General features: G+C 38.0%; 1 protein-coding gene across 1 annotated transcript in view; it reads right to left on the bottom strand.

The window, feature by feature from the left end:
* The window catches only part of CDC40 (cell division cycle 40), a 30,961-nt gene that overhangs the window by 4,102 nt on the left and 13,112 nt on the right, over positions 1-13,747 (bottom strand). Inside the window, exons 4-11 of the mRNA XM_010163455.2 lie at positions 12,645-12,784; positions 11,916-12,012; positions 10,099-10,238; positions 8,437-8,511; positions 7,733-7,778; positions 6,256-6,357; positions 4,828-4,943; positions 4,611-4,744 (exon numbers count right to left, since the gene is read on the bottom strand). Of these exons, the coding sequence (XP_010161757.2) occupies positions 4,611-4,744; positions 4,828-4,943; positions 6,256-6,357; positions 7,733-7,778; positions 8,437-8,511; positions 10,099-10,238; positions 11,916-12,012; positions 12,645-12,784 (850 nt within the window). The remainder of the gene's footprint in view (positions 1-4,610; positions 4,745-4,827; positions 4,944-6,255; positions 6,358-7,732; positions 7,779-8,436; positions 8,512-10,098; positions 10,239-11,915; positions 12,013-12,644; positions 12,785-13,747) is intronic.

Below are 13,747 nucleotides of genomic sequence, written 5' to 3'. Positions count from 1 at the left end.
AGGCAGCAAGAATAGTCTGATATATGCATATATCTTATTGGAATGTCTTACTGACTTGAGTTTTAACTAGAATATTTCTGACTTTTCATATTTTTTTAAAGCAAAAGAAAACAGGTGTCCATCTCTCTTGTTTCTCTGACAATGCCCTTTTCCCCCTGATTGCCCCAAATGGCATGCCAACCAATTCCAAATGATCACAGCTGTACTGAAGCATCAACTCCCCAGTCTCGACTGCACAGAGGACTGTGCCAGTGTATGTTAAGAACATACACTCTCCTGTACAAAGGCCTGGGGAAAAAACAAGTAGGGTCTAATCCTTACTCTGTCGTTTGGTTTTGACCATATAAATGGAATTACTACTGGGCCGTGCATACTCACAGTATCCCTCACACCCTACACTAGAAGGCTGGTAAAAAGGGAAGGTGTGCACATGTCGTTCTCATTAAGTGAAAGACATCTCCATCAGGAAATAGATTTGATTCATGTATTCAGCAGCAAACACATGCAAAATGTTCTGTAGCAACTACTAATTAATACAAAGGGGATGGTTATGACTTTATTGTCTAATTCACACAGTAGAAGAGCTGTTGGGACACTACAGGAGCAGAGAGCACGGGTGGCTGTCTTGTACTATCTGACTGAGCCTTGCTTGATGGCAGTACAGTCGGCATTAGCAAGGTAATTACAATTCTGTTTCATTGTGGAGTTATTTCCTGCCATCTTGTGTTAAGTAACGTGCACATGGGTAGCAGTGTGAGAAGCTGCTCTGTTGTCAGCAAACAACACAAATGCTTCTGTGAGTCAAAAAAAGAATTTACCCTTCAGAATAGGAAGGACAACCCATTTAATACACTTGGGATAAGAGCATGTGCAGGGATAACCAGATTCCAAACAGGTAGACCTGAGACTACTGTTGGACAGTAAATCTGTAAAAGATTAACAAAAAAGTCCACATAATCTCTAAGGCTGACCAACACAACAGCACAGGAAGTGCAGACCCCTGTGCCCCATCCTACCCTTTCTCATCAATACCCAAACAGCTTCAAACCCCACCTGCAACAGGACACAAGGTCATCGCTGCAGTTAGGCCATATGCTCATCAGCTCCCATCACCCAACATTCCCTCAGCCCACCAGTCATCTGGAGTCCTCAATGCCATGTAAAAGCAATCCCACTGGAAGCCCCATTAAAAAAGTCTCGTCACAGAAGATGCATCTCCAATGCTGAATTGTACTGCAATGAGAAATTTAAATGCAGCACAGGTTGTCCTGCCTTTTCTCTCTTCACAAATGAAGGCAGGCTCATCTACTGGAATTTATTCAAGACAGCTCTGCTTTATGTTGAAAACTACCAGACACACTTAGGACAGCTGCAGCATATGCTGCATTAAACTATTAGGCAGAATAAAGAGACACATTTATGTTTCACATTTGCTTCCAGTCAAATTGCTAAATAAGTAGTATCAGCCAGATCCCTTAAAAAAATGCCTGACTTCAAAACTCATGGATATATTGTTTGTTCAATTTTTTAAAGTTAAAGATCTTCAAGTCCTTTCCCCACTTCATAGCATTTCAAAGGCTGAAAAGTTTTTAAGTATCAAAAGTAGAATCGTGGAATCACAGAATGCTGTGAGTTGGAAGGGACCCACGAGGATCATCGAGTCCAACTCCTGTCCCTGCACAGGACAATCCCAAGACTCAGACCATGTCTCTGAGGGCAAATGTTGTCCAAATGCTTCTTGGATATTGTCAGGCTTGGTGCCATGACCACCTTCCTGGGGAGCCCCTTCCAGTGTTCCACCACCCTCTGGGTGAAGAACATTTTCCTATTATCCAGCCTCAACTTGCTCTGGTGCATTGTCCTGCCATTTCCCCTGGTCCTATCATTGGTCACCAGAGAGAAGAGATCAGGACCCACCCCTCCTCTTCCCCTTGTGAGGAAGTTATAGACTGCAGTGAGATCTCCTCTCAGTCTCCTGCTAGCCAAGATTTAGAAACGTGGTACTCTGGGGTTCTAATACAACTTCTGCCCCAAGCAGGAGAGAGAAAAATACTTTTAAAGAAAGAAGAAGAAAAAAAAAAACAAACCCCAAACTCAACCCAGTCCAATTTTGGGATCTGCATATCATGAAGAGCTCTCTCAGGAGATGACCGTATCTCTACCAGGAACAGTGGAGAGAAAGGCCTGCTGAGGGGCATAGTTTTACAGGAATGACAAGCCTCCGAAGCCTGCCAGGATAATAGCTAAGCTACTAATGTATAGTTCTTGCTTTGCTAGCTGACTTGAAGGTAAAAGGAAATAAAAGACTCCAAGGTCACTTGCCCAAATAATGTCACTGTTTATCCAAGTAGGATCAGATGCATACAAAGCAGAAAAAGACAAAACAACACTTTGCCTTTCTAGAAGAAAGAACACAGAATATGATACCCATGTCAACTTCAATATCACTGCTGGAACGATAAAATCACATGAAATGCAAAAGCAGACACATTTTCAAGTACTCCCATTAAGACTCCCAAAGAAACCATTTAATCTGCAAGTCTCTCTCCTATACTTGCAATCTGAGCTTTCAGCAACCAACCAACTACAAGTCAGTGTACAGCACAGTGAAATCTATGCATGAGATGAGCTCCTGGGGAAAGGAGATTTAAATTCTCAGGGTAGAAGTTCTTCACTGTGATGAAGTCTGACATGGCATCCCATTACCAGCTCTGGCCAAGTCAAAGTGTTTACAAAACATACTACAAAATTCCTCTAGACAATTGAAACTGAGCAATTAGATCAGCTTTAATTACTGGCTTTTAAGACCTTTACTCAGGTCGTAATTACTTCTGCTTTGTTTCTGAAGAATTCAGTATTCTGAAGAATACTGAAAAAATATTGTGCTGAAGAACATATGAAGAAACATGCCAAAAGATGCAGTAACCAAATCACCCTAAGTTGCAAGTAATTTTCCTTATGAACTTAGGAAAAAAATTATTTGAGGTGCAGCATGAAATAATTTGCCATGGAACTTTTTAAGGTCCCAAATATTCTGTATTGAATACATTAACTTAGTTTTAATGCACTGTAAAAATCTGGATTTGGAAATTATAGAAATATGCCTACAGACCGATGAACATTACCATGGCAGGTTGTGGAAAAAGGTTTTCAAGTTGTGCCTAGGAAGACAGCATTACATTTGCTTTTTATAAAACAAAAAAAATCCCCAACAACTGTATTAAAGAACATGGCCTACAGTTGAGTTCCCTATTATCTGAACAAGGGAGCTCTTTCTTCAGTGTACAGCAAGCTCAGTACATATTTTTTCTTCAGAAGGAAAAAAATTTCTGCTACTGGAACAATCAGGTTACGATGTTCCCATGCCAGATCTTTCTGCTTTTCCTGCTCTTCCCCACAGAGTGACTAAATCCACCCACTTCGCTATTTATTTCAGCCATCAACACAAAGCTCACAAAACAAGGGCAATCCAATCTCAAGGAAATAACAGATTTGTGCAAGTGAGATTCTCCTCCCACTTGCCAGATAGGAGACACTCCTTAGCAGACAGGATACTGTAAAGATTTTTCTTTAAGGACCTTGGTAAATACCTGGGTCTAATTATGAAGCACTGAACAGAGGCTCCCTTGGAGTGACATATGGTGACAACACCACACGTCTAGCCTAAGAGCCTGGGTTCCCAGACTTTGGTCATTACCACTGCTGCTGCTGGCAATGATAGCAGCTGATCACAGACATGCTGAGGGTTTTGCTGGCTGCTTGTGTAACATTCCAATACCCCAGAATGGAGTCTCTTGACTAGGTTTAAAAAAAACCCAACAACTAGGAAGGAACTGATTAGTCACAGAGCTGTCGAACTAGCATCTGTATTGTGCAACAGCTTTGCACGTGTGAACAGCAAAAGGAAATGGATACCTAAAGATATATGAGTGGTTATTTAAAAAAAAAAAAAAAAGAAATCCTAGAGATATCTTAGAAGTCCTAAGCTGAAAATCTTAGTACCTGGAACCTTGTGGAAAACATTTCCGATAGGAGAGATTTGTTTTCTCCCCAGATATGTTAAAAATTGGAAGCCATTTAAATTGACGCTTCTTATGAGTTTTTCTTGGATAGACTTTCACTCTTCTATCATCTATTGTATTCATACTGTGGGGTATCAATGATTGCCAAAAAGCCAGACTACCAGAAAATGAGAAATGAAGCTACACTGAACTAGTTATTTCATACATGGGCCAAATGTTATATAATACTATGCACATCCAAGTTCAAAGCTTTCAAAACTGACACACACTCACGTAACAGAGCAGATATTTCTTTAAAAAGTTAATTTAAGGGCTAATACACTCTTGGGGAAAAGAGAGAGAATAGAGATCAGTAATAAAGTGCAGCATGCTTCAGGCTGACAGGGCTGTCTTATGTTTTCCTTGGGAGAAGAGGAAATCTATGAAGTGTCTCAAGCATTAAGGCAGAATGGGGTTTTAAAGCTAGCTCTTCCTCAGCTAGCAAGAATTCAGTACACTCCAGTGTGCTATGTATACTTTTAAAAATAAACTCTCTTCTCAGTTTGCTTATAATATACTTTAAGATAAAATTCAAAATTTTAAACTTACCATTCCCAGACTCTTAAACTCTTGTCATCAGATGTACTCACAAACCTTCTATTTTCATCCACAAATACAATGGTGTTGACAGCTCCCAAATGCCTATCGTATTCCTGCACAATTTCACCACTTCGAATATCCCACTACAAATAAAAAAGTCAGAATAAGACCTTGTTTCTTACTAAATATCAGAATTTTTAGAGGAAGAGATATTAAGTAGACATACCTGCACAATTTTCTTATCTGACATTCCTGCAACAAAGAGATTTTGTTTATCTTCGTCAGGATTGAACTTGACACAGTAAGGAACCTTCCTGTTTGTGAATCTTGAAATACATTGCCCTGCAACAGAAAAGCCATTCACAGTGCAGGGCATCAAGCTGGAAGTTCTATGGGGTGATTAGTTCTTTGCAGATATTGATAAAAACCACTCCTTTTACTTTTACTTTACTAGGAGCAGACAATATTTGTTTTAGAGCCCTTGAGAGGATGAGAGGGCTCTAAAGAATTTACCCTGCTCTTTGATTAGACCTTCTTTCACATGTTTGTATGCACACACTTGTATAAACACACATAAACAGTTCTGCACCTTTACTACAGCTTTCCAAACAATGTAACTGCTCAGTACCCTGTAGGTCAACAGAACATATCAAGGACACCAGGACTGGTCAAGGTATCACAAGCTGACCACTGTCTTTGCATAGCACCACCTCCTTAGGATCAGAGAGACTTAAACTCAGGTAAGAATTCCTCAATCCTAAACCTAGAGAAGGATAACAGTAATCCAACTGCAAAACAGACTGCTGACCTCTTCTCATAGCCTCAGCCATAAATAGCCTGATTACGTGTTATCCGTAATTTACAGGAGCCTGTTGTAATCCAAAAGCTCAAAACATTTTTCAAGTATCTAAATAACTCAGTTTAGACTCAAGTTTGCAGGACTCAACTTAGAGCTTTCTGGCTGTCACCTGTATGAAACTAGTGGCACTGCTAGCCAAGAAAGTGAATGTCTTTTTCGAACGTGGAAACTTCCTATCTTAGGAACAGACTTATGTTTAAAAGAATATTGACAAAATCTATCCTGTATATTTCTAGCTTAAGAAACTATTTGGAGCAGAATGTTACAGACCATCTCCCAGGCAGTTCTGTGAGAGCATCAGACCTACTCTCCACTCCCTGTACCAGCAGCTCAATTTCCACCACCTTTTCTTATTTGGAGTGTTCATCAAAAAGTTCAGGTTATCCAAAAGATCAAGTGAAATAATTCTTCTAAATTAAGCATATTTAGGTTTAAAGTGTTATTTCATTGCTTAATTTTATGCCTGTAAATGTAAACATGCAATTAGCTGACTTAGTAAAATTCCGTCTTTTTGCTGAAAACTGTTGTAGCCTTAGAAATATCTATCAAACTTCTCAAATAAAAAGGTATATAAAATCCAGGTACATAAGTAGTGTCAACTGCACCATAACAGATAACAACAAAACACTTAAGGGAAAAAAACCCAACCCTATTCTTCATGTTATGAAAGCCTAAACACTGAACTACAAGATGATATTAAGGATAATTGGAAACAACCTGATTGACAATATATCTTAATATTTACTATTAATTAAACATTGTGCCAAATAACAGCATCTACAAATACAAGCCTACCTGTTTCAGTGTCCCAGAGTTTAAGATAGCGGTCATACGCAGCACTAAGAAACCGAGTGCCAGCATTATTAAAACAGATGTCTCGAACAGCTTTACTATGTCCTACAACATAGAAAAAAATGTTATGATAAACTTTCATCCATTCATGCTTAGAATTAATGTGTTTTGGTTTTGGTTTTTTGTTTGTTTTTAAAAAAAAAATATTCAAGGTAAATGCTCCAGTCTTTAACAATGCAAAGAGAACAAGGAAATTGCTTATTGAAGTTCTTTGTAAATACTAGTAAAGAATGATTCACGCGAGAAAGAAAAAGTAACTCCTAAAGAATGATGAGAATAAAACCTCCCAACCCCTAAAGCACTGGAGAGAGAAACAGTAGCATCATTCATAAACTGATATACAAGCACAACTTTAAGTACTGTTGGCTTCAAAGATTGTTCTGGTCACAGTTAAGAGTGGCAAGAGAAGTTTAAAACACTGTAATAAATGCCACCATCTAATGAAAAAGAGGAGACACAAACAAGATATTCATTTAAATGAGAAATTTATAGCTAGAAAACAGGTACAAAATATAGGAAATACTAGATCAGAAAATTAAGAATGCTTTCATCTGGTGTTAACCTTGCAACCCCAATACTTCCATCTGACCACTGCATCAGACTTGTAGGAGATCTCTTTAGTTAAAATATTGGCACAGTAATGTAAATATAACAAAACAGAAGGTGAATCTGCTGATAACAGGGACTGTTTGAGAAAAAGGGTCAAACTGTTCAAAAAGAGCAGTCTATTGAGAGAGAACCTTTTTTGAGCCACCATCTTCAGCACACTGCTGTCATCAGAAATTAGATGAAAAAAAGGCTTCTTTGTTGTTACTCAACATATATTCACTCGGTGTTCTAGAAACGTTTCAAAAGGGAAATCAGCTGCTTTTGTTCTGCATTCAGGGCTGCCAGGAAGTTTGTATTTCTCAGCTATGCACTTTAAAAAGCACCTGTTACAAAGGTGCTGAACAAAGACAGCACCTGAATGCCCCCCAGAAAAAAATTCCCATGCTTTTGCACTAGAAACTCAGCACAGAAGAGACACCTATTTAAGATGGGATCATCAGACCATGAGATGTCCTCACTGCATAAATACAGAGTGCTGCTGTTCTTAACATGAAGATGGGGAAATTTAATTTCATAATTTTGCCTTTGGAAAGGAGTCTTGCATAAAGTATTGATGATTGCAGTACACTAATGTTTTGTTTTAAGGGTCGTACAGTGTTATACATCAACGTTAAATTGCTTGGAATAATGACAAAGGTTCACTAAAAACTTGCACCTTTTTCAATTCTTATTGCCAAGACTATGCTGAATACTATTTGCCTTGGATGCCTACAAGTCCTCCCATGTTAAATTACTAAGCTAACCCTAAATCATATCCTTCCATGAAGTTGTTTTAAATATACTTCAGTTTAAAAAAAAAAAAGACTATTACCAATAAATGTTCGTAGACATCTTCGATCGCCATATACTTCCCAGAGCTTGGGAAAAAAAAAGGGGATGGGGAGAAAACATGTCAATTGTTACACAAAAATGATGTTGAAATTAAGTGCAAACATATACGGCAACATCTTTTAAGAAATTAATTACTAATATGTGACAGCTACTGTTTAATCACAACTATCTACCCAGGAATTCACAAGAATGCTCTGTCACCTTCTTGTTAGCAAAACTCCCTTAAAATAACTAAAACCCCCCTACTATATTTCAACTGTAAAGCCCCAAGGTTTTGCTCATTAAAAAAAATAAATAAATTAAAAATCAGCTTTCTAATATGATGTATGCTAGACTAAAATGAGATTAGTTCAAGACCACAAATGCTTCAGCAGAAACCTATTGCTAATTGTAAAACTAGGCTTCACGGAAGATGAATTAGTATAATATAAAAGGCAATAACATGAGGAACTTGTGACTTTCTAAATGCTATTATTAAATGATTAACACTGTTCTAACACTCACAGTCTTGTGTATTATTTCTATCTTTGTTCCAACAAATTTGTAATTTAAAAACCAAGTGAGAAAAATAAAAGTAACACAAAGTGTTTAGGAGAAGTACTGAATGTTTAAGTATTCTAAAATGCATTGTCTGTATTCAATGATGATGTAAAATATATACACGAAAACAGGAAAATAACTCACCTTAATTTTGCAATCCATAGAGCAAGACAACAGTATATGCCCAGACAGAGGAAACAATCTAACTGCACTAACACCCTGTAAAAAAGGACATAATTAAACAGTAAGTGGAGCATCTAGATATTTCCTTGGTTCACTTGCCCTCTTTTCTAAGCAAAAAGCTAGAGTTTATCTTCATAAAATATACAGATACTGTATCTTGAGAAGACATAACCTACAAACATCCCATTTTAGAAACAGCAATGCCTCTTGAACAATTGTTATGGCAACAAACTGACTAATTTCAACAGCTGTATATATATCCTCCTTCAACACTCACACCATTACTGTGGTAAACATACAAATTGTTGCTTTGGGCAACCTTTCTGTGTCACAAGTCTTTTCAGGTGGGGCTGGTGAGGAAGTTTTCCACAAAAAAAAAAAAAAAATTCTGGCTTCCTCAATTTTTTACTTATACTCACTCCCAGTGGCTTCTACCCACTGAACTCAGATTCCCTGGACACACCATCTTCCCATTTATCTGTATTTCAGGTACTCCTTGCAGAGGAAGTCCAAAGAACTTATGGTCCCTTCTTTCCATTTCATGTCAATTACTCTATTCATATTCCATCTAGATCCTCCTACCCCTGGTTGGAGTTGGGTGCTTTATCCTCCCTATTATTGTCTGCTTATATCCCTCAGTTTTTCTAGATTTGTCAGCCCATCCTTCTTTCGCTTTTCTCATCGATATAATTATTAATCTCTTGCGTGAAGGAAAAAGCTATTTTATGCATCTGTCTATCCTAATAGGGTAATAGAGGAGTGACTAGAGCTTTGGGGAGGAGATCACAGAGATGTTATTCTGGAAAGCACTGGTACTTGCAGCTACAAGCACCTTGATGCAGAAGTCATTGAAGATGAGTTCAGAGCTGTGACTCAACTCAAAAAGGGTAAAAGCTAAAAGTGCTCTCTGTGTCCTCCTTTCTTCCATTTTTCAGATACCATTAAGGTGCTGTCCATTGCAGCACAGCATATTCCCTCAAGCAATACTGAAAATTAGAGACAAAAGAAGCAGCACATTGAGTACAGGCTTTACAACTCTGATCAGTGAAACACTTTTTTAATATCAAAATTATGTATATAGTTATGGGCTCTGGCACAAGAAGAAACCGTAAATGTTAAATAGCATCATCAAAGAAAACTCTTAACAAGGCAGAATTCTCAAAGGTGATAGCTGTATTTGGGAATCCTGTCATGCTGATGCATCGTAATCATAAACCTGTTTAACTTTTCATGTTTGATATGAAGTAGCCCTTAAGTAGTTTTACTATCTAAAAAAAAAAAAAAAATGCATTTTCAGGGATGGTTAGAATTAGTCTTGCTGTTATTCATGTGGTAGTTTAGGAAACAGCTCCGAATCCCACAGAAGTCACTAAATAATATTTGTCCCTTTAAAGGAGGTCAGGAAGTCACTACGTTCATAAAAAAGTATATGCAGGTAAACAACTTCATTTGAGCAGGCAACACCTTGTGTGAGCACGTAATGCAACCAACTACATGCATAATGGGGTAAAGACAAAAATACTCCTCCCTTCTACTGACACTTCAGCCTTATACAAGTTACTGGCTTCAGACACAAAGTGTAGTGGGATTTTATGATTCACGCTCACAAACACGACTTCCTACCTTTGTATGTCCAGACCACACATGGATTTGTTTCTTTGGAAGATAGCACTTCTCAGGTGGCACTGTAGAACGGAGATTAACTCCAACATCTTGAGGGACGTGAAGATAAGATCTCCCCTGATAGTCATACATTTCCTTAACTGAAAAGGTAAACACAGAATTCTGAGAATCCAAGAGCCTGTATTTTAAGATACTAGTATTTCCAAAAGGCTCAACAGCCACACACAATTAAGGTTTTTCTCAACACAGCTGCTCTGCTGTGAAGTGGAAGGGGTAGGAGGGGAAGAAAAATTCACTTCACAGGATACAGATGTGGAATCTTATTTGATATCAATTGAGCTCAAATTAAGTAATTTCAACAAAGTCTGCTTGGAATCTGACGATCTAAACATGAAGCCAGTCTCTCCCCTACACACCTTACTCATAATCAAACAGCAAGAGAGTTCCTCTGGCCAACAAGCGTTTGCTTACACTAACTCTACATGGACTATAATGTGCAACTCTAACCCTGGTATTTACTTGCAATTCACACTACAGCCAGCTCTGTGCTGTCAGGCACATCAACGGAATTATAAACCAGAGAAAAAAGATCCATTTGGCCAGTGTGAACCAGTATTGGTCAGCAGTGGCCAACAGCTGCTCTTATAATAAGGGGTGACCTTATTAATGTTTATAAATATGTAAAGGGCGAATGTCATGAGGATGGAGCCAGGCTCTTCTCAGTGATGTCCAGCGGTAGGACAAGGGGAAATGGGTGTAAGCTGGAGCACAGGAGGTTCCATTTAAACATAAAGGAAAACTTTTTAACTGTGAGAGTGACAGGACACTGGAACAGGCTGCCCAGAGAAGTTGTGGAGTCTCCTTCTCTGGAAACATTCAAAACATGCCTGGGCGTGTTCCTGAGTGACCTACTGTAGGTGATCCTGCTCTGGCAGAGGGGTTGGACTAGGTGATCTTTTGAGGTCCCTTCCAATCCCTAACATTCTGTGATTCAGGTTTGTCATGCTCCCCACTATTCAATAAATATTATCACGATCTACTATATACACACAGGATGAAGTACTAACGTCAGCAATGCATATCTTCTTTAATGCATGTAAGAAAGGATGCTCCAGCTTGTGCGTGTTAGCCTGGCTGAAGAAAGTGGTAAACAAAGAGAGACTTGGTTTACCTAACTATCTGTGCCAAGCAGTGTTAGGCAGGTCTGTTTTGCATGCAGAGACTTGAAATAACAGTTTCCAAAAATGGCTTAATTTTACTTACTTACCAAACCATTTTCTTTGGAGGTACCACATGCTATAGGCTTACATAGGGTAATTATTTAATACACAATTATTCATAGTTTGGCAGCAAGAACATTTACATTAAGAATTGAGGAAGTATAAAGTCCAAGTAATTTTCTAAATTGTATGTAAGCCATAACTCAAAGCACTACCTGCTGATGAAAGTACTGACACATAGAACTGCAGTAATTCTGAAGCTGAAACTAAGCCAAACTCAAAATTTTACCATGTTTGCTCTGTAAAATAGAAAAGGTGTATGTGCATCTAGTACCATTAAAAATAAATAAATAAAACCAGTACCCTCAAAGATGACATTTCCACACTGCTCTTCACAGTATGAAGTGGAATTAGTCCAAGCTTATCTCCTTCCCTGTCCTTTATGCTTATGTATGTGAGCGCTATTATCTCCAATACAGAAACATCAAGGTGCCTCAGCAAAACTGCCGCGGCTGTCTGCCATCCTTACTAATTAACACAGCAGGAAAGAAAACACAGTGAGCAAGAAAAAGAGAACAGGCAAGAAGATGCCATTACCATGTAATATAGTCTTCTCCTCTCCTGGTTTATCATCTTCTAGTTTTCCTCTCTTCTGCCTCTTAGCTGTTATTTCATCCAACTCTTTCTGTTCTTCCTGGAAAAATAAAACATGATTTTGACTTTTAAAAATTCAGCATCGAGAATCACATTACAAAATCCAGAACTGCACTACCATTTACTTACTATTAAGAACATTTATTTGCTAAATGAGACTAGAAATGTTTCTAAGCACCAATAAAGAGAACACTTTTACCAAAACCAGAATAATTGTAAAAGCTATATACACTGAAAAGAATTAAATACTATCTTTTTATTAACAGACTACAGCTAAGTATCACTGACTGAACAAGAAGGATATTTGTTGGTTGGAAAGTGCTTTTTGGGGGAGGGTAATTGTTTTTCTGGTTTTTGTTTTTTTTTTTTTAATTTCATTTTTTAAACAAGTTTTACTTTCAGTTCTTTTCAAGCTGCTTCTGTTTATAAATGTATTTTAATCAGACTCCACACAGAGATACCATTAATCTTCTTTACAAACACTCTTACAAATAACCGAACGAGGAATATTCAGAACACCTGATTTGGACCTATCACCTGAAGTGTTTCTATCACCCTAGAGCATAGCACAGATCTTCTGCTCGGAAAAAAACTACTAGTGCAGCTGGTTCTCTGCTAAAACCACTGCAATGTATTAACAATTTGTATCCATTTTGCTAGAGTAATACTTACTTCCGATGGTTTGGCTACTTCTTTTTCATCAACGTACTTTGCCCATGGTCCCAGAAAACCATCAATATTAGATGCATCATTCTCCTTGAATTTCTTCCTTTTCTCAAATTTCCTTTGTCCCGTTTCAAACACTGTTAAACCTGGAGAAAGAAACAATGCACTGCCCAGCTGCTAACACAGGATACAACATCCTAGGTCACATCATAGTCAGTTGAAAAGAAAAAAAAACACCAGCACCACCACTCCTTCCAATACACACAGCAAAACGGAAAAAGCATTTGAGCAAAATGCTCAATGCCAAAGCATTGCTGACTTTTTAAACTATGAACACTGCTAACTATGTACAGTAGTAAAGGAACCACTTAAACTGTGTGTCATGGTTTGTTAAAGTATTTAACCATTCATGTACCCATGCATTTTTAAGTAAGTCTGCAGACTGTATGAATAAATCAATAGTGCAGTGTTTGAAAGAGCAGAGTCCCAACAATTGGCTTCTGATCCTCCTCACCTCTCTCAGTTTCTAAAAAAAACCCACCCCAAAACCAAAATAAAACAAACCTCCCAAAACCCCAACCACAACTGTGTATTTTAATTTTGTAAAAAGACATAGAATCATAGAATAGGTTGGGTTGGAAGGGACCTTTCAAGGTCATCTAGTCCAACCCCCCTGCAGTGAGCAGGGACATCTTCAACTAGATCAGGTTGCTCAGAGCCCTGTCCAACCTGACCTTGAATGTTTCCAGGATTGGGCTTCTATCACCTCTCTGGGAAACCTGTTCCAGTGTTGCACCACCCTCATTGTAAAAAATTTCTTCCTTACATCTAGTCTAAATCTACCCTCTTTTAGTTTAAAACCATTATTCCTTCTCCTACCACTACAAGCCCTATTAAAAAGTCTGTCCCCATTGATATGATCATCTATCTCCAACCACTATTTTGTTCTTTCACATAAATGCTGGTTTTTCACAAATTATGTGCCCTCAGAAATCCATTTGTCAAAACCATTACACAATCTAGATACAGGAGGAAAAAAAAATATTAAAATATGTTAAAGTAACCACTTAGAAGTTTTTCAAAAGGTTGTATGTAAACTTATGTGCAAT

Source organism: Antrostomus carolinensis, unplaced genomic scaffold, assembly GCF_000700745.2.
Source record: "Antrostomus carolinensis isolate BGI_N321 unplaced genomic scaffold, ASM70074v2 scaffold4942, whole genome shotgun sequence".
NCBI lineage: Eukaryota > Metazoa > Chordata > Aves > Caprimulgiformes > Caprimulgidae > Antrostomus > Antrostomus carolinensis.
Note: the sequence above shows the minus strand (reverse complement) of the source record. Positions and strands in the feature narration are given on the sequence as shown.